The sequence below is a fragment of the Pinus tabuliformis genome, chromosome 8 (assembly GCF_031772625.1).
Source record: "Pinus tabuliformis cultivar Carrire ecotype Pingquan chromosome 8, CPIR1, whole genome shotgun sequence".
In the NCBI taxonomy this organism is placed as follows: domain Eukaryota; kingdom Viridiplantae; phylum Streptophyta; class Pinopsida; order Pinales; family Pinaceae; genus Pinus; species Pinus tabuliformis.
In genome coordinates this window covers 893609-915419 of record NC_142294.1, presented here as the reverse complement: position 1 = coordinate 915419, position 21811 = coordinate 893609, and the positions used below count along the sequence as shown (strand labels likewise).

The 21811-nt window shown below is 40.6% G+C and overlaps 2 protein-coding genes across 2 annotated transcripts; both read right to left on the bottom strand.

Annotated features, from left to right (window-relative positions):
• Window positions 1–11399: 11399 nt before the first annotated feature.
• LOC149233874 (protein DNA-DAMAGE INDUCIBLE 1-like) lies at window positions 11400–11807 on the bottom strand. Its single transcript, XM_089461056.1, has one exon. It carries the CDS (start codon window positions 11795–11797, stop codon window positions 11504–11506), a length of 294 nt encoding a protein of 97 aa, XP_089317182.1. The 5' UTR covers window positions 11798–11807; the 3' UTR covers window positions 11400–11503.
• Window positions 11808–11918: 111 nt separating this feature from the next.
• Window positions 11919–13308, bottom strand: LOC149233873 (uncharacterized). The gene is made up of 2 exons (XM_089461050.1): window positions 13035–13308; window positions 11919–12850 (listed from the first exon to the last, which is right to left on the bottom strand). Exons 1-2 carry the CDS (start codon window positions 13306–13308, stop codon window positions 11919–11921), a joined length of 1206 nt encoding a protein of 401 aa, XP_089317176.1.
• Window positions 13309–21811: the final 8503 nt, after the last annotated feature.

The following is a 21811-nucleotide window of genomic DNA, read 5'->3' as shown; positions in this document are numbered from 1 at the left end:
CATCATTGAGAGTGTTGGACAAACTCCACAAATGAAAAGTCATCACATGATTCGATGGATCTTCACCCAGATTTCCATTGAATTTAGGAATATCTGACGGAAGTTTATGAGGAATCGTCGGCCACCAAGGGGCGTAAGCAATTGGATCATTTGTTAGTTGATTTAAATCTGGTAATTCCAACGTTGCGACGAAGGGCAACTGTTGATTCAGGTTTGGCGAAGCATACCCAGGATAAGATGGGATTGCCTAAGAAGTGGATCTTTGCATACCAGCATAATGTATTTGATGCTGATAACTTTGATAAGGTTGATGGGCATAACCATTATGATATGATTGATGGTGACCGTTTTTAATATACGGTTGCCCATTACCCACAAATCTTTGTTGCTCAGGTTCTCGGTAAACTTGTTGGAATTGCGATTGTTGATATTGCACCAGCCATGGTTGTGAAACCATTTGTTGTTGCCCAATACTGGATGCTTGACCAAGATGAGGGGTGATAGTACACGTTTGAGCCTGAGTCGCTTGAGTTAAGGAGCCACTAATCAGCGATTGTGGTTGAGTCATTGAGATAAGAGGCTGTTGTATTACTACCTGAGAGACTTGAGGTCGACATGCAATAAGCAGCGCTTGTACTTGTGACACCGTTACAATAGCTGGTGTAGTGGGGATATTCGACACAGGTAGATTTGGTTGCATTGAATATACAACTCTTGGTTGTTGAGGCAGTATTGGCACCCAACCACTGGAGGCAATTCCAGCTTGACCCAAATTTTGTTGTGAACTCTCATATGGTTGTTCTCCTGGAGGGAACAATGAAAAGGCATACTGCCCCCCATATGGTGGCAATCCAATGTTCAAAGGAAAAATTAGTCCTTGTAGACTGGGCTACCCAAATTGATACTATTATGGAGGATCAATTTGTTGAGACTCAACATAAGAAATTTGAGATATTACTCCGGATGAACAAACGGGAATAGACCACACTGTCGAAACTGTCCCTGGGTGGACTCCATCTAGCAGTTGAGAGCAAGTTGGGACAGATGTACACCAGCGAACATTCTCAGAGTAGTGGCAAGAAGTTCTGCTATTGTTGTATTGGATGACACAATCCTAGATGTCGATGGTTGTTCAGACATATTGAGTCTACCCAAAAGACTTCCTAACGATTCTACAGGAATCTGCGATAAAGGTTGACTATCTTCTAAATTAGAAGGATATAGGTGGATCCCAGTTCCAAAATGTAATGGAGTACTGGATGGAAGATCTTCCACAATCTCTTCTATTGCAATCAGTCCATGTGGAAGAGGCAGACCGTCAGGTCCGTAAAATATTTCTGGTGCCGAAGAAGGTGCACACTCTCCAGTGACAGATGTTGGAGGGTTAACGCTTTTCAAATCAGTCCTAGATGGAACTGGTTCAAGAATAGATGTGTTTACTGTTATAGTAGGATCAGTTCTAGTGTCCTCTTGTAACTATGGAACTTCTTCTGTAGAGGCAAGGGTACCAGAAATAGTTGGAGTAACTGGAGTTTCTGAGGATGTTGAAACACAAGTCTCAAACAAACCAGGAGACTTTGATCCTGTTAAACGAGATTGTTTGGCCCAGAATGGTTTCATTTCTAGATTCAAAGACGGATGACTCGTTATTCTTCGCGAATGACGGGTTTTTGATTGACTTTCTTCCACGATTGCGGATTACTTCATCAACTCAAAATAAAAAGGGGAAAATGTTATTCCGAATTAAATGAATTTTATGATGCTTTGACACAACTTACTTTTTCAATTTTTAAGAGTCGAGAAAAAGCTAAAGATGACTCTAGTTGCCTTCAATTTTTAATGAACCTGATGTGACAAGTGCTCAGATGGACCTTTTCTTTTAAGGAGTCTGAAAAGGAACGAAAGTGACTGCTCTGGAAATCTAGACAGAGGGATTACCAAACCAATCACAAAATTGTAGAATACTTTTTATGATACAACAGTCAATCTTCCCGAATGCTATGTTCAGTGCATTTCATTCGACAGGGTGGCAGACACGGCTTCCTAAGGATAAAGGATGTAGCCTATTGTGGTCTCCCAATATATACTCGACGGTACGTGGGAGTACAAGTCTGTAGTACCACTTGTTGTCTCAAAGAGGAGGAATCACCCAACCTACGATGAAAGCGATAGTTACCAAGCTTTACAACACCGTAATATGTCGCTAGCCTAGACTTCTAAATGTTGTGTGTTAGGTTCCAAAGCATTTTTATGTTCATTGAATTTTATTTTACAGTTGATCTATCTTAAGAATTTTTCCTTTAAGGTTCACCGCATGATGTAGATATACAATTCCTAAATATGCAATCTAAGATGATAAACAGTCATTTACTTTCTTTTTGCAATGAAAATCCTAGCTACTAAGGAAAGAGAGATGAAATTATTTCAACATCGAGCAGAGAGCACACACTAGATGCACTTTTCCTAAATCAACTTCAGCATGTAGTCTTAATGAAAATGCACATGCATGTATTTTTTTTAGTTTCTTTAATGTGAGAATGACAAAAAGAAAGCAAAGTATAGATCTGAACTATTCTCTTTCAAAACGACAGTACTAACAATTTTCTTTTCAAAAAACGAAAGTAGGGTCACGACGACACTTTGTGATTTTGAATTTAAACTGCTTTCAACACTTGAAATACTAATGATTCAAATCAAATACAATGGAAAAAGTGTAATCGACTATCTAAGAGAGGAATTCTTTGTAATACTCTTTTTCTTGACTGAAAACGACACTTGCGACACTTTCAAATCAAAAGACGACAATTCAATTAAGCTACTATTTGCACAAGAGAACTTTAAATGACGAAAAATACATAAAAAAAATTCACAATTCTTTATTGATGGAGGCTGAATAATGCAAAGGAAGATGGTTTCAACAGAGATATATTGATCACAGATAGCAAAACTATTGAATAAAGTTGAAGACAATGAGGAAAAAACCAAAATTTGGAGGCAGAAACAACCTTATCTGATCATCACACCTGTAACATAGGGAAACAGGGATGCATCTCACCTATAGCACACGAGAGGTGCGATGCATCCAAATTTCCAAGAAGAGACAATGCGATGGTCCAGGGAGGAGACTAAGCTTGGTTTTTGCTCACAGTTTGCAGCTAAGTTTAGGGGTTTAGGCTGAGCTAGTGATAGGCAGTAAACACAAAGTATAGGGGCTGATCTAATGAGGTTATTTTAGCTACCACTAGGGCACTTAGGATGTTTGCAAGCTAGATGTTCAGTTCATAAACCAACTTGGAGATTGACTGAAGCAACGTTGATCTACTTTGCAGTTGCATAGCAAAAGCAGTTCGAAGGCTAGCTGGCTTGACTTCAGGCTCCGTCTGTGGTTTATAAAGAAAACAATAGTAACAAAAAAAACAAACTATTCGTTCCCCAACAGAGTCACCATTTTGTTAGCAGGAAAACTAGTGTCCATTTAGAGCTGCTAGTCCCACTAAGATAGGTAGCTATCTTAGAAAAAAACAGATTAAATTTACTTGTGTTTTCCTTTATGAGAGATAGATTAGAGAGAAGCAGAGAGTCCCAACCTCAATCTTTCGCTAGTCTCCTTGCCTGTTTCCTCTCTCCTTTGATGAAGCTTTTGTCGCTCCTTTCTCACTTGTCCCGCTTCAAAGAACACCTGTAAAGTCAAAGTAGCAAAATACCATCAAAGCATAGAGATCTATAACCATAAATAATGTAGGATCAGATTTACATTAACCATATAGATGCATATACAAAAAATATTCAGAGATATACAAGCATATGGAGGAAAACTCAAATAGATTTATTGATAGAAGTAGTAGAAGAGAGGATTACAATTAGGCTATCCGATCCAGCATCATCCTCCCAGCATGAAAGCCCTCTTCACCTCAAACAAAGCAAGATCACACAAGAATGTCTTCAAAGAGAAACCAACAACACTTCTTTGCAAATTACAAAATTCCAGCCTCTCTGGATCTCTCGGATGAGGGATCCATATATAAATGTTTCCAGGAGAGTGAGTCAGTTTCTGGGATTTTTATTAGTGTCATTTCACTGATATTTCTTGGTTCCACTTGGAGATTTTAGATCCCCTACTCATCCCTGGGCAAACTCAGAGAGGCAATTGTCATATGAGTAGTTTCTAGAAGAGTCTCTGGGTTTCCACCTAGCACACTGCTTCTGCCATTTGTCTGCTCTCACTCATCGCACCCTACAGAAGGGCTTTCCAGTATGCATCACACCCCCTGTGTGTAACAGGTGAGATGCATCGCACCCTATGCATGGAGCAGTCTATATGGTCCAGTTTTGACTAGTTCTGAGTAGTTTTTCATGGAGAACTTCTGGGAGATGATGTAATCAACTGACCTTGTTCCTTTAGGGTATGAAACAACACTTTTAGGGGTTTAGAAGCCCTTGGTTTATGGACATATGTGATTGGGGTTGCAGTGCCCAAATATGTCTATAATAGGAAGACAACCATGAACAAAAAATGGCAAACCACATTCATCATACAGTGTTTGGATTCCACTACTCTAAATACATCTAACATGCGCATAACATCCTACATAAAAAAATCAGGGGGGTATAGATGCCCCTAAATCTTCTCATTGTCCAGTCGAGGATCTCATATCAGTATGGCCAAATACTTGAATCCCTTATTTGAAAACTTAGAACACAATGGTGCTCCATAAAATCATCCCTCAAAGGGCATCATTCCCACCTCTGCATGCTTGAAGAGTCCCCTCCATCATCATATGCTGGGGGAAATATCTCATGCTTGGGGGCATGATGGCATCCCTCGCCACCTTCTCACTTGATTAACATAAGTCACAGCCTATACCCCAATGATCTAGGTATGGTCGATTACCCTCTCATTCCTTGGATAGTTTTTGTCAAATTTGTCATTGATGTCAATATGGCATTATGGCTAAACCCTAATTCTTCATGAAACCCTAGAAGGTTGGAAAATCATAGAAGAAATTCCTATGTGCATATGTCCATGATACCCTAAGCCCAGAATCACTTATGTCAATATGATGTCAAGCCATTAATGAATTCAACCCTAAGGAAATTAATATAGTTGAAGATAATGGAAACCCTAATAGATGATGTAAACCCTAAAGTGTTAAACCTTAATGAAACCCTAACCTTAGATGTTGTCAACTAGTCATTGGAATAGCCTACAAGAAGTCCTAAAAGTGATTTGCTATATTTTTGGAGCGTGACCTAATGCACACTACATGCATGATGAAACCATAATGCCCATACCTTATATATTTGACTACATGATGACCTATAAATGATGTTAAAAATGCCCTAAATGCATATATGAAACTCTAGATACATATGCTACATGCATGAAAAATACTAAATGCATATGAAGCCTTCACACATGAATGATGCTAACCTTCATCATTTCTAGCTAACCTTCATGATATATAATCCCTAGAAAACCTTGCAAATGAAGAGCATTTAAGGAACAATTACAGAAGGCCTCTATACACAAGACCACATAAGATTTGGAATATATAATTAAAATGGTAAATTTCTCGTCAAAAGAAAGAAGTATAAATATTTAATGCAGGGTGGCTTCTTCATCCTCATGTTGACTCCTTCACCCAACAAACATGTCTCTTCATTATAAGAAAAAAACATGCATAAATATAAGTTGGAATTTGTCATTTTGATCATCAACCTGGTGAAGAAACTCAGATAAGAAGTGCAGAAGCAAAAAATAGGCTGAGGAGAAGTTCACACACTTCAATATTATCCGTGGAAGCTCGGACCTCCTTTTCAGAACCTGAACATACCTATTACAAACTACAAATTTTGACCTCTAACAACCATCTGCAAGAGGCTTGGACTTGACATTTTGAAGCTCAGATTCATGACCTATTGTAGCTCGACAGACCTATGGATAGTCATCTTGTGAAGGTTCAGATTTATTGAAGAGGCTCCGACCTGAAGTTAGATAACCTTTGGAGAATCGGAAGTGTACATGTGTGGTGGCTCGAAATTGTGTGAAGCCTCAGATTTATATTAAACTTCAAACTTGTGGCTACAATACCTTGGACCTCTGTTTAGTAACCAGTGGAGGGCTTGGAACTATGATAAGTCACCTATAGGAGCTCGGATATTTGTTAACTCGGAGCAACAATTACCTGTGGAGCCTTTGTACTATATCACAAACCTGTGATACTTCGTACTTGTAGAAAGAAGGCTTAGATATGAATTTGTGGAGGGGTTATCCTTTGAAGGCTCAGACCTATAGCGAAGAATAGTATAAGGGTCAAACTTGTTAGCATTTATATCTTGGAACTGTGGCATAAAAGGCTTAGACTTTGAAGATCATATCAGTGGGTTAACAGTCAGAACTTTGGCCTATTGAAGAAGACCTCTTGAACCAACCCAATAACATATTTTGAGGAAGTTCCATAATCATGTTTTAGAGTTCTTTGGTAACATGTTTGTAGCATCCCATTGACATCATTTGGATCTTTGAACAATGAAGTATTTGGAGTTTTGGATAGATGAAACTTAGAAGGGATAGACAAACTTGTGGCTTGAATAGCAGAGAACTTGAATCCTATAACTTGGAGAACCTAAAGCCTAGAACTTGGAGATCTTGGAACCTAGAACATTGTTGAAGCCTATTGGAGACATTCCTTGGAGAACCATTGCAGACCTCCTTGGTTGAAAACATTGTGAAGCACTTGAAGAATTGTTTGGTGCAGAACTTGAGTATCTTATTGAAGATTCTTATAGATCATGATGAAGCTCTCATAATGTGATCTTGAAGCATTTTGTTTGGGTATCATGAAGAGTTGTGGAGACACGTACTGAGAATCACAAAGTTTTCATTGATGAATGAAGGGCTACTGAAGATTGATTGAGAGCATCATTGAAGATATTGTTAGGTCTTGCTATAGAAGTCATTGGAATCCTTGGAGAACCATTGATTTCATATTGAATAATTCAATCCGAGGGTAGGAGACCTGGAGGATAGGTGTCCTCAAGAATATCAGGTTCGAGCCTGTGCTAGTGGAGAGGTTTGGAGCCCTAGAGGTTGGTGCCTCATAGAGACAAGTTTGGAGCCTTGTGGAAGATAGGGTTGGAGCCCTAGAGGTTGGTGCCTCATGAAGTCCAAGTGTTGGACATTGGATAAACCAACGCTCCCTGTGTGTTTCATGACATGGACTAACTGCCTCTCCTGGATCCTTACCTCTGGTGATGTGGTCGTTAACTAACACCTGCAGTTTTTGGTAGAATAGCAATCGTGATTACCAACAAGTAGTATCAGAGGGTAGGTAACAATTTGGATACACACTAAGCTCATGTTGGGGGGGAGATTATTGGGCATTTTATCAACCAACACTCCCCATGTGTTTCATGACATGGACTAACCACCTCTCATGGATCCTTATCTTTGTTGATGTGATCATTAACTAACACCTACGAGTTTTGGTCTAATTGAAATTTTGATTGCCAACACGAAGTTGGAGCTTGGAAAAGTACAAGTTGGAGCCTAGTGGATTGGAGATCGATGTCTACATCTAAGGGTTGGGGACCTAAACTATTATTGTACTTGATTTATTGTAAAGAAGAGGATTGGAGTCCTCATTGCTTCTGATTAATAAAATAATTTACTCTATATTGTTAATTTCATGTTATGTCTATAAGTGATCTAAACTGGTAAAGTAACAATTGTAAAAGAAATATTGATTCACCCCCCCTCTCAGTATTTCCAACAATTGGTATTAGAGCCAGTACCTTCACTCACAGTCTAACAAATGGAAGGTAGATCCTTAGAACACAAATGGAAAATTAAAGGAAGAAGACTTGCAAACCCCTTGAAGGTGTCAGCTCATCAATGGATAATCAAATTGAGAAAGCTCCATTTTTCAACGGAAACTTTGATATATGGAAGGAAAAAAGGAATGATTTTTTAATGGCTCAAGGTTTTGTGTTGGGTAGCAGAGGGGCCGCATAACAGCGTTGGGGTTCAAAGCCTGCAATATTGGGAAAGGTATGGTAAGGACTCCGCGAAGTGCGAAGTGTAAACGAGTCTAGTCAAAGGGTTGTCCACCCAAAAATAATGTAAAATAATAGGAAGTAAGTCGGCATGCCCATGGTCTGAATATATAAATAGAGCGAGGCTCTATGGATAGAAGTTAATTTGTTTTTATGTACTTTTGGATCTGGAATGTAATGGGTTTTTGAATAATGAAGTCTTGAGCATCTGTAAGTCTGAGTCAAGGGTGTTGGTAGATAGATAGAGGCTCTGCAGCTATGTGCACAGAGGCTTAGTAGAGTCCACAACTGTGTGCGCGAACCCCTGTAGCTGAGTGCACAGGCTGGATCTGGATGTACTAGTGAAGGAAGTGAATAAAGATAAGTTGATTCCGAAATTTCGTGTTAAATCTGAACTATTGCGGATCTGGATAATTTATGTTTGATATAATTGTTTGATCTATGTGTGTATGCTTATGTTATGAGTCTATGTGAATCTGTATCTTTTCTGGATGCACGAACTGGTTATTTATATTAAATGTTTGCTTAAAGACCATAAAAAATAGATCTAATCTATAAACAGTGCATTAATAAATATTAAGGAGTCCCTTGGGTTCGGATCTACATAGAGAAGAGTGGCATGAATCCCTAGAATGGTGTGCGAACCCTGTAGACCACATCAAGACATCCCAAGGGAGCAGAAACCTGGTTCCAACACCCTCCCCTGCTACCTCGGGTGAGACCTCAGTCCACGCTCTGCGGGCTATTGCCGAAAGGGCCGGTAGCTACAGGATCTAAACCTGGATCAGGCCCATATAAGCCAACAAATGGTTCCATTGCTGGGACTGGGATCTGCCTAAGGGATGTCTAATGTTGAAACACAGGAATCCTACAAAGAAAGATATTGAAGATTGGCTGGATAAGAAGCTTCACGAGTTCGTGGTTCAGGAAAACAGAAACCTACGGATATCGGAGGAAGGGTGGTTGGATCATTACATATACACAGATATCCATGAAATCTTCTTTGTAACATTCTCGATAGAGTTGTACAAGTGGATCGCGAGGTTAGCCGACAATGTGGGAAGGTGCAGACTAGATCAACCTATTGTGTGGACTGCAGAATTGGTACGCAGGCTGAAAGCATCTGAAGATAAAATTTCACGCGCAGTAGATCACTAGTTGGATCGGGTAATAGTACGGTTTATTACCGAGTTCGCAATCGACACAACCGTGAGCTATAGTGAAGTAGAAAGGCGATTTCTCCAAGGACTGTGGGGTAAGTACATCAAATCATTGAATACTTGGATTAAGATGTTGTTGTGTCAAAAACAAATTAAGTGCATTTATTGATGTCTGGTGTAACGCGGAGTGGAAGAGGCTACCGAGCAACCGAAGGATTAGAGAAAAATGTGCTAATTTCTATTTCACGGGAAATCGAGAGGAGCTCGCGAGGTTCACCCCAAGAAGCACGGTCCGGTTGATTAAGCAATGTTTTCCACTAATACCACCTCCATCTATTCCATCACCTACTTCACCAACATCAAATCCATCCTCACCCACTCCACCTCCACCTCCGCCACCATCGAAGGTTGGGATGGCGAGCGCAGTCAAGTCGCCAGTATTTAAGGGTGCAGGGAATGAGGAACCAGGTCAGTTTTGGTTTGTGGTAAGGGTTGTATGGGAAGCCCAAGGCATAACGAATGATAACATCAAAAATGCTACCTTGGTTAGTGCATTGCAGGACCGTGCGTTGACGTGGTATATAAATTACTCAAGCAATCATCCGAATGTGAGAATAACGGTGATCCAGGATGCATTCAATAAATAATTTGGTCAGCCAAAATTAGAGACCTAGTCGGTCATTGGGTTCAAAGAGATAGCGATGTTACCAGGTGAAACCCCATGTGATTTGGATCAGAGATTAAATAGCACAATCTGCAAGGCTAACATGACATTGATGGATGCGCAACACTGAACGTGGTTTGTGGCGTCATTGACACCACATCTAAGGATGGTTCTGTTAGCGCTCGAATCTACCTCAGGCCGAAGAAGGCAAAATCCAAGGCAACATCAAACCACTTAGCCTCGTAGCTAGCCCTACAAGGACAGGAGAGGGCTCTCTCCGGGTCTATCTCGACAAAAGGTCTTCAAAGGGCTAAGATGACTGATATGAATACTGATTTTAGGCTAGTAAATTGATTAAAAAAAGGGCTTTTAATAAAATGATGGGGTTTTTGTGGGCTGCATGGGGCAAAGAAACAACTTGAATAGAGAAATGTAATCAAAAACACAGATTGTCTCCTGAGGCAAGGTAGGCAAGAAAGTTTAACATCAAATTGAGATTAAATGGAATGGCAAGACTGTTGAGGAGCTGACAAGGGCATAGAGGATGAATCTTTGTCAAACAGAAGAAAACATTAAATATGAACAAACTTAAAGGCAGAGCATACAAAATATGAATTCTACCTTAACACTTCATTTGTTCAATTGGAAACGATCATGAAATGACATAAACACATAACAAGCTACATATGAAACAAAAGAGGACACAAATGTTAAATCTCATACCACAGGAATCTCAGAAGCCAGAGATGGGTATTTTCATTAAAATCCCTGTTAAAGACTGTACAATGAAAGCTCTGTTCTCTCTCCTCCACCAGCTCTCAGAATTCTCTCCCCACCTCTAACCTTTTACAAGTGATTTTTAATACATTAAATAAACTCTGCTAAGGGAAAACAAATCATCCCCAAGACAAGGAATTTGTTTTATCGTTATTAATAAGTAAAACTAAAAAAAAATCAGCTCTTCTGAAAATAGAAAAGTGCTCCTTCTTCTACTCGAATCTGTTGATAATTGATGAAGCGATGGCCTTTACAGGTGTCAATCCCATTACTGAAGATAAATATAGGCAATCGAATCTTGTTTTCTGCTGTGATGAATATCTACGTTCCAATTTAAACTTTGACTTTTTACTTTGCTGCCGTTCACTGTTATACTATCCAAGAAATATGGTGTTTTGGCTCCATTTGAATAGCGCTGAGATGGCACTCCTTCGACATTGACATGCCCTGAAAAGACTATAGTTTTTCCATCGACATCAAATTCACGAACACACTGCTTTCTGAGTTTTTTAAGAGTCTCTTTTTTGATGGTGAATAACCAGCAAGCATCATGTCCATGCCCAAAGATAAATTCCAAGTTAGGAGAATCAAGCACTGTGAAGCTACAGGGGTAAAATTGTGTTCCAATCTTAATTGGTGCCACATGTATACGACCGACTATTTCAGATTGACCGACCCCACGAGCAACACCCACATATCGTCGATCCAAAAGTCTCAGCAACCTTACATGCCATCAACCACAACTCTCTGCACATCTCCAAGATATTATTGTCATATGGGCTCCACTATCTACAAATGCCTTTAAAGGAACACCATTGACCTCCATGTCAACATACAACATAACCACTCATGCAAAAGCCTCTGGATTATGTTCTAGTGCGGCTTCCCAATTTTCATCAACACTTTTCTGTCGAATAGCCTCTTCAATCCTATTCTGTGCTTCCACATCGAAAGGATCTGCATTAAGGAGTGTTATTTCTTCCTGTTTTTGGCGTTCAAGCTGCAGCCTTTGCTGGTGCTGCTGTCTGAGAGTATTTTGAAAGATATCTGAGTTATCCCCAATAACAACCTCTGCAAAAGCTGGATCTCTCTCCAGCAATAGGTTCATAAGATGTGAATCATTTCGAATGTGTTGCTGCATAGCTGTAGGATTTACAGCTGAGCCATCTGGATTTAGACTCAAATCATTTGCTCCTGATATAGTGTGAAAGCCATATCAATTTCTGCTCTTTGCAATCGCATCAAAGAATTTGTCGAACTATCTAACCGTATGAAGATCTGCAAATTTGGATTCCCGTGACCTCATTCCTTTGTAATTGGTCCAATTTGTAGTATATGTGTGCCTGTTGGATGTTTTTAACTCTAAGTCTGGATAAAATCTGCGAGAAATAACTACAAAGGTATGCGTTGTTAGGACCTTTATTGTCCTTGTGACTCTTATCAGGCTTTTCTAGCTCAATCGAACCAAACATGGATCTATTCTCATTAATTGGTGGCTCTGGAACTGGTGTTCCATCGTGGCTCCCCAATGAACCCTTTTTGGTCCCCAAAAGTGCAACCAAAACCCGTACAAGGTGTGGCACAGATGATGGGTCATAAATTACATCTGCTCCCAATATTACTTCTGCACCACAGTTTTGAATTTCATCTGCAGAGGCTGATTCCCATGTTAGATATCTGCATTCTAACTGCGTTGTAAATGTAAGATCCTGATAATACTTTTGTTTTAACTTTTCCATGATGGCTACCTGATTTGTTTCTAATTTAAACTTCATATTGGATAAACTAGACAAGTCTCCATCACTCAGTATGACCTTAGAAGCTTTAACATTAGCGAGACATATGCCAACTAAACCAACACCGGATCCCACCTCAAAACAAGATTTATTAGAAAAAAGTTGTGGATGAGAGAACGAAAACTCAAATAGGAACAAACTTGCTGGCCAAATACAACAGCCTGTGCCTCCTTCGAGCATGTTAAGAGATGACCTCAGAGTCACAGTCATAGTTACCGGTTCTCCGATCTGTTGATTCTCATGCCAAGCTAAAGGGAAATGATTACTAGATGGAAACATGAACAGTATAGTTCTGTAGCATTTCCCTGTGTTTTGAGATAAATCAGAAGACTTGCAGTAAGTCAAATATTGTGTATACTGCTCATACAGGACTTCCAACACCTCAATAAGTTGTGATTCTGAACAAATCGAACCATTATAATCATAGATGCAAGCCACAGGTACAGAGATTATATACGATCCTTGGATGCCACAGAGTGCGATGATATGAACCTCAGAAAAGCCATATGCAAAATATAAAGAAGGAAGCTGTAGAACTCCAAGAAAAGAGAGAATTAAAAGTGAGGGTGACAATCCATGAACCAAACCAAGCTGTGAGAGACACCAGACTGCCAGCAATACGCTTCATATTCAAAGGAAATATCTCAGACATTATGACCCATGGAATTCCACCCATGCCCATTGAAAATGTTGCAATATAACCCAAAAGACCAATTAATGATAATTTTCTTGCAAGTAGTAGAAGAGAAGACCCATCAAAATGTCCCTGTATGTAGAATGATCCAATAATGAAGCAGCTTATGCACATTCCTCCTGCAACAATCATTAGAAGTGGGCGCCTTCCATATTTGTCCATAATCAATGATGAGTGCACCGCCACCATCTGATGAAATCCTCTTTGCAATATTCTTTGCCAATTATGCTCCAACACATTATTACAAACTCTGTTTTCTAATTCCCTTTTTAAATTTGCTGATTTTGAATGAGGGCTTTTTCTTTGTCTGCTTGCAGGGATAGGAGTTGATGAAACTGCTGCCATTTGAAGAGCTGGAGAATTTGATACATATTCTAAAAAAACACATTTAATGATTTCTTCTTCAAAACAGGGTTTTGAAGAAGAATCAATCTCGCATTTGACTTGACAAGACGGAGTCTAACAGGTTCTATCATAGCAAAACATCTCAACCCAAGCCGAAGCATTAGAAACTGCGACGAGATTGCACGAAACCCCAATACAAGATCTGAGGTTGGGAGTTCAGCAAATCCACACGCAACTACAAAACCTGAGCTTAGAAATGCAAAGCTTGAAGCAAGAAAGGGCGACCCGATCAGAGGCGCATACAGAGGTGGGATGCATTAAATGCAAAAGTCAAGCACACAACAAGGACCATTGCCCTGTCTTCGCAAACTATCTAGCCGAGGGGGCCCGATGCCACTAAAAATGGAGGTACAAACAGGGCCAAGTGTGGCATCCATGCTCTGGTGCGTGATTTGTCAAGTGGGGGGAAAGCACGCAACAGACAACTGCCACCTGTTGCAGAAGTATACCTAGACCCTGCAACAGTTGTATTGCAACTTTTGTAGATCAGTAGGTCATGATGAGCAAACATGTCAGAGCTACGAATTAATGATGGAAAGGACCCCAGCTTATCGGGTGCAGACTGAAGCGTGAGGGTTCGACCCAGCCGTAGGGACACGTGGGGGATTTCTAGGACATGATTGAGGAAGAGGAATGGGGCCTGGGCGGGGGCGCGGATGGCTGATATGTTATAACTATAGAGAACCAGGACACTACGCTCGCAACTGTACTAACCCAACTAGGATATCTTGTCCATACTGTGAGCAGTTCGACCATGAAATGGTAGATTGCCCAATGTTAATTGCCCAGATGCATGAAAAGGGAGCATTGCAGCCCACTCCAACTCAAAATGTCCAAATGATGAGATCGAAACCACGCGAAGAAGACCCCAGCATAAATATGGTATTGAGGAGCGGTGCACCCACGGGAGGAGATGTGCGGAAAGAATTTACAGAAAATGTGAAGGGTTGCAATACCCTAGTAAGGGAACCCAAATTGGAAGTGGAACAAGGGATGAGGACGCCTAAGGAAGCTCTGAAGAGCTTCACAGAAGTCTCTACTCCAGGTAGGAGGGACCCAATCAAGCCAGGGATGGATCCCTCTATGCTTACTACCTTTTTAAAGATGTGTATGAAGCTGTTGTGCGATAGTACAACCGTTAAGGGACTCCAAGAGCTAATCACTAAGTGCGTAGGGTCGAGCGAGCCACACGTAGTTCGGAAACTAGGAAGACATGCTCTGCATACTGGATGGGAGATGCATATGACAGCGCAAATCAGTGAGTATGAGATGGACCAGGTCATTCTGGATTTAGGATCGGATGTGAATGTACTACCTAAGCAAACATGGGAACTTGTGGGTAGGCCCACATTGCAGTGGTCTCCTATTCAGCTAAGGATGGCCAACCAACAAAAGGTCCTACCGATGGGCCGACTGCAAGGGGTGATAGTGGACATTGAAGGTGTAAGTACACAGACCGACTTCGAGGTAATAGAAATTGTGGATGACACTAATCCCTACCCTACATTGCTAGGAATTGATTGGGCCATGGATATGAATGGGGTCATCAACTTAAAAAGGCAGAAAGTGGCGTTCGAAAAGAAGTCACTATGGGTAATTGTCCCATTAGACCCAGTTGAAGTTGAGCGCTATACCGAGCCAGTGCGTAATGAGGACAATGATGATGAACTAGACTGCATATACTAGATAATAGCGCAAGATCAAGGTCAAGTGAATCCCTCAGCAGACGGAAGATTCTCATGGGAGCACAATAGTTCGTGCACATCAGATATAGATGAGGAGATGGAAAGATGGCAGAATAGATTGCAGGGAGTCACCACACTCAACTGTAATCTGATGATTAGATCATTGTGGTGTGTAACCACTGAAGTAAGGCAATGGTCGGCAGATAGCATCGCAACCAGTGAGGGGCAGTTCACCAACCTTGGTACCTTAATAGTCACCTAGAAGCAGCAAGGCACATCGGATGAAGCACCGCGCACGTAGAGGAAGCTGAGAAAGAGAAGACGGTTCCATGTATAGATTGGAGGACGTGCGCACTGGAGCAGGGCAGTCATCCAGTTACAACAAAGGGCACGGCCGTATGTTGCACGACCATCACACCAACTGAATCTACGCATAGCAAGGGTCTGCTGGGCCAATACGACCATACCCAGAGCAGGGTATGCCAAGGGAACTCTATCCACGGCCGAAGGGGCCATTTCCCCCACAATCCACCCTACACCCGAAGACCTGCGTGACGAAATTCGACAGATATGGGAAGCCGTTCGACGCGGCAAAATGAGACTTCGCGAGTTAGCGGAAATGGGGGCCAGACTATGAAAGAAAAGTGTGAAGCTAGATGAAGAGATTGATAAAATCAAATTAGAACTCACCCACACGGACGGCGTGCGAGAGCTATTGAAGGCACCAGACCTAGCCAGCTCTCCTACACTATTAGGACAAATTGCGACCCTGCTAGCGTGGTTGTGCCTACACCCAAGCACACATGGAATCATAGACCGTGATATGCCATCAGAATCAAAGGAATACGAATGGTGCTCGTAGCCCGGGATAGTATGGAAGTGGAAGGCTCGCACGACAGGTGCGACCACCAGACTATCTATAGAAGGCCCAGTCCTAGTGCTCCACATAGTTGGAAGAGGGAGTGGGACTATAAAACAGGCTGTAGATGAGCTCTGCAAGGACGGTTAAATGCATCAGATGCAACCGCGCACCAGGGGCTACGCTACCACGGGGAAGGGTTGGAAAGTAAACGTTACAAGTACTGTTCATGATAAGATGAACCATTTAAGAAACAGAGGAGCGAGCGGTGGGAAATTAAGGCATAAGGATAACTGCCAAATTCACATTAATGAGCCACGAGGGGGGTGAACTGCCAACATTGAATTCAAAATTATATATATCCAGCAAGCAAAGGGGCATACCACAAAATTTGATCTTTCGTAGAATAGGACACCCTGGGTTCTAGCCGAAAGGATCAAGATGAATGACAAGGTACTGAAGGAAAGCCTGTGGTTTTAGGCACTGCCAAAAGAATATCGAGAGTCATTCCTCAAGTCAACAATCCCTACCACATATAGTCTACATAATCCCATGCCGCAGGAAGCTAAACTTCCTAAATCACTCAAGACATCGTGGACCAAAAAGGACCCCCAGATACCAGGGCCAGTGAGGTGATCGCCGTGAAAACCGTGCTTTATCAAGCTCACAATGGAAGAAAAGGGAAAACCTGTTACCATTGAAAGCGACGAGGAGGACAAGGGATCCCCGACATATGTCAAAGAAATAAACCCTGACGAGGAAACTGTCCAGCCAATGCACCATCCCAAGTATGTTCCTCCAAGCAACGGGAAGACTAAGGTCCCTCCCAATCTGGATGACGTTGAGGTCGCATGCCACTGAACTGGAGATTCCGGCCGATTTACCTGTTGGCATATGAATCCACAAGCTGGTTAGTTGGTTCCATGAAGCAAAGGAGGAAGCCACGAAGATTCGATTGGAGCTCATTTTATAGATTGTAGAGTTAAAGTTGTAGGCATAGCCTTCAATGCCACCAGAGGTCACTGAGTAGTGCTAAAGCCTCATTAGTTCCAGTCAGGAAAAGATCAAACATTCTCTGAAGGAATGCACTGACTTGTTGACTCAATCGCTCATTATGCTCACTTCACTCTAGAAAGATCCTACCCTACAACGACTGGAAACCGAGGCAAGAGAGCTCCACCAAGCCTATGATAATATCAGAGGGGCCGTGTAGACGTTTGTGGTTACGCAATGCTTGGCCAAGATGAAGGAGGCCCAGGTTCTGAGAATCCAAGCTGATGATGCCTGCTAAAAAGAAGTCCTGATTAAATAATGCCTCTAGCCATGGATTGATGAGGCATTCGTGGTTTCCACCACCATTGAGCGCAAGGTGGCACACATGAAAGTAGAATATGCACCTAGGGAAGAAGCTATGACAGAAACTGATGTGTTGGTGGCATGCATTGAACGAGTACAGAAGATGGTGGATGAGTTTTCTACAAGTACCAGCGAAGCACAAAAATTGATGTCCGACCTCCGTGCAAAGATAATCACACCAACCGAGTGACTCGGGACAAGTCACGATGATTATGTTGGGGGAATGTTGGGTAGCAGAGGGCCCATGTAACAGCGTTGGGAGCAAAGCCCGCAATTTTGGGAAAGATATGGTAAGGACTCCACGAAGTGCGTGGACCACAAAGTGTAAACGAGTCCAGTCAAATGTTTGTTTGCCCAAAAATAATGTAAAATAATAGGAAGTAAGTCGGCGTCCCATGGTCCGCGGACCATGGGAATGTATAAATAGAGTGAGGCTCTATGGATAGAAGTCAATTTTTGGTATGTACTTTTGGATCTGGAATGTAATGGGTTTCTGAATAACGAAGTCTTGAGTGTCTATAAGTCCGACTCAAGGGTGTTGGTAGATAGATAGAGGCTCTACAGCTGTGTGCACAGAGGCCTAGTAGAGTCCGCAGCTGTGTGGTCAGACCCCTACAGCTGAGTGCGCAGGGTGGATTTGGATGTACTGGTGAAGGAAGTGAATAAAGATAAGCTTATTCCGAAATTCCATGTTAAATTTGAACTATTGCGGATCTAGCTAATTTATGGTTGATATAACTGTTTGATATATGCACGTATGCTTATGTTATGAGTCTAAGTGAATCTGTATCTTTTTTGGGTGTGCAAACTGGTTATTTCTGTTAAATTTCTGCTTAAATACCATAAAAAGTAGATCTAATCTATAAACAACACATTAATAAATATTAAGGAGTCTCTTGGGTTCAGATCTACGCAAAGCAGAGTGGCGCGAAGCCCCAGAACGGTCTGTGAACTCTCCAGACCACATCAAGACATCCCAAGGGTGTGGAAACCTAGTTCCAGCACCCTCCCCTACTACCTTGGGTGAGACCTCAATCCGTGCTCCGTGGGCTATTGCCGAAAGGGCTGGTAGCTGTGGGATTTGTTTGGATAAATAAATCTTTCGACCCTGGGTCAGGCCCATATAAGCCAAATTTTTGAAATCAGGGAATCAATGGTTACCGAAAGGACAATAGAAGAAGAACAATCCAATGTGCATAATGCAATAGAAATGAAGGAAATTTTGATTCGGCTACCAAAGTGGGGAAGTGTTCATCAGCAAAGAGCTTTGGGAAAAACTTCACGATCTTCACTATAAAAGATTATTAGTAATAACCTTCGATCCAAAATATGATGACAAAGAGCATCAAGATAAACCAAATAAGACAAATGAAAGAAAAAGTGAAGGGACCAGTTGTATAAAGAGAGATAATGATTAAGAAAATCTTGAAGTAGAAGTTGAAATAGATCTAAAGGAAAAACTTGTAGCTACCCTAGAAGAGATGAGTAGTTTTAAAAAGGAAAATGAGGAACTCAAGAAGCAAGCACAAGATTATGACCTTGAGAACATTAGGAAGGAAGTTAACATTTTCAATCTTCAAGTAAAAGAAAGAGATGAGGATCTCACCACGCTAAAGGAGGAATTGCATCAAAACAAGAAAAGGCATCATGAAGAAGTCATATCAATGGCAAATCAGTTAGATAAATCAAGGAAAAGGGAAGAAACTTTGTCAAGCCATCTGAATGTTGTAACTCTTGGGCTACTAGCTTTACTTTATCAACTCGAGGTTCATACAAACTTGGAGGTGACAATGTTGTATACACAAGTAAAAGTGATGCTTTTGCCTTTTGTCACTGTTCAGCTAGCCAGAGACCACTAGGGTTTGCAAGCTAGACTTCTATGGATTTATAAGAAGCTTGGTTCCTTGATGAAAGAAATATAAATCTACTCTAAGAGAGAGTTGATCTACTGCAATAATGAAAAAGAATGAAATTCAATGCTAAGTCACACCATTTCCTAATTAACTGCTAAGAGCTATGCTTTGCAATAATACTAAATTAACATGAAAAAAATGCTATTGTCCTAAGCATGGAAGTTAAAAACATCAAACATCACTATTATGCATGTAAAGGACTGTAATAAATCTATTTTGTCTTTTTATGCTTTTCATGAAAAATCAAGTGTGTAAGCTGACCTCTTTTGGTGACGTGGCAGGTGGCTTAGGGATGCTGGTGGATGGATGGAAGGTTTAGGAGATGGTTGGAAGGTTTGTGATAGCCTTGGGCAACCTTGGGAGGCTTCCTAGAGGTTTTCCCTCAAGTAGACCTCAAAACAGGCCACTACAGGAAAACCTACAAGATGTACTAGAAACCTACAAGATTCCCTGTATTTCTACAGAATACAACTCTTGAGCAAAATGATTGGTGTTGGAGGTGATGGAAGGCCTAGGGAAGGTGGTTGATGGGTGGAATGGTGTGAGAAAAGGCCTAGGATCACTCAGAACCCAAAACCAATTTTAGGAGATGGTTGGATTCGCTCAAAATTCTTGGGGATATTTCTATGTAAAATGATGAAATTGGTGAAGGTTTTGATGAAAACAAGGAATGCCTATGGGTGGACAAAATTGGAAGGTGGTTGTTAGCTATGAGATTTATTTCTACTTCTGAAGCACCTGCTCTGCATCAAACATGTGTAGTTTCCAAAAACGTCATGTAAACAAGAAGAATTCCCATGACCTAGAAAAGCAGAATTTAATGAACTAATTGTCTACCTTATGCATGAGGAAATTGCTGAATAAAATGGAATCATGGATAATATCTACCGCAAGAATGAAGATATAAGAGATGGAAATAAAATCCTACACTTGCAAAAATGATCAAATGCTAGTTTAAGTAAAGAAAACTCTAAATCTTATGAAAGAAATGGAAATTTGTCTTTTTGAGCTACATAAGGGTCTTTTCCTCAAATCATGATCCCAAAAGCAAGAAGTGAGGCCAAAATACCTACTGAAATCTTTGTGATGCTTCTTTTATCCCTTCAAACCTACTACTGAAGTAAGGCACAAATGGCAGAAAACTAATAAACAATTAAACAAATCCACACTACTTGCAATGAAATACTTCTAAAGACAGTTTAATCATCAATCTATGAAACTAAGCTAAGAATACAGATACAAGAAGAGGAACCTTGGCTGCTAAGGTTCAGCCCTAACCCAAGATCTTCAGCCCTCTGATTTCAACTCAGTACTTAATCAAGAAAAATCTTATTCTTACATCAAAGTCTTCCACAAGTCGGGAGCTCGAAAATAACTAGAGTTTTTACAACAAAATTTTGAATCCTATTGAGGCTCTAGGCATCTCTACTTATACAACTGAAGTCCCCAATGACTTCCTTAAATTTAGGGAGGCTCAGCTCACAAACTCGAGATGAACTAACTCTTTTTCTATCATTTGCTCAACTGCCTTCTAATCTTCATGACTTGGCTGCTTGCACTCTGAGCTGGTGGGATTAATGGAGGAATATTCAAATGGGGAAGGAGTAAATGAGGAGGATACACCTCCTACAATCTCTCTCCTTTTCCCATTCAAGTTTCAAACCTTAGATTTTGCCAAAATTCCTTGATTTTCTCTTCCAAACCTACATTCATGCATATTAGTCCACTAGGCATAATATATCAATTTAACTCATCCCATTAAACAAAATATAATCAAAACATGTAATAAGTTGTGAGAAGAGTTGGTTTGACTAAGCTAGGAGGTGAATTAAGGCACATATAATTACCCAATGATGAGGCTCATGACCATCTTGAACACAAGGAAAATTTTAAGGATGGAAACTTATCTTAAAGATTAGAAACCTTGGTGAATCTTAGTAATACATAATATGCAAACTATAAAATGTTTGGTGATATTTTAGTAAAAATATTCAAACTTCTAATGATTTTACGTAGTATTTATAAAATTATAGAGATTTTTAAGGTAAAATATTTTTTTCTTATTAGATTTGGGTGAATCTTTTTTAGGAAAAGATGGAAATTGGTGAATCTTTTTTTGGAAAAAGCTTGGAAAATTATCCCATCTGTGAATATTAGCCCCTAAAATTTTCCATTCTTGAACAAAGACATAAAGACTTGAACAAACTTGAAAGAAAAATGGTTAAGTACAAGGAAAATGTCTCCTCCCTTAAATTTCAATTGGAAGAAACAAAGAAACAAGCACAAGGAACTGAAAGGGTGATGGAAGTTGTGGCCCTCCTAGAAGGACAAGGCAATGAAGCAGAAAAGGAAAGAAATTCCATGACATGCCAACTAGAAGAAAAGGATGAAAACATCACCAAATTAAAATCATAAATCACCTCACTTAAGGCCCAATCATGTGAAGC

Coding starts and splice junctions, on each gene's coding strand:
- LOC149233874 (XM_089461056.1), bottom strand. CDS start 11,797: ATGCAGCAACACATTCGAAATGATTCACATCTTATGAACCTATTGCTG.
- LOC149233873 (XM_089461050.1), bottom strand. CDS start 13,308: ATGGACAAATATGGAAGGCGCCCACTTCTAATGATTGTTGCAGGAGGA. Junction 12,851..13,034: donor GTCTCTCACAGCTTGGTTTG/GTTCATGGATTG, acceptor CGATTTGTTCAG/AATCACAACTTATTGAGGTG.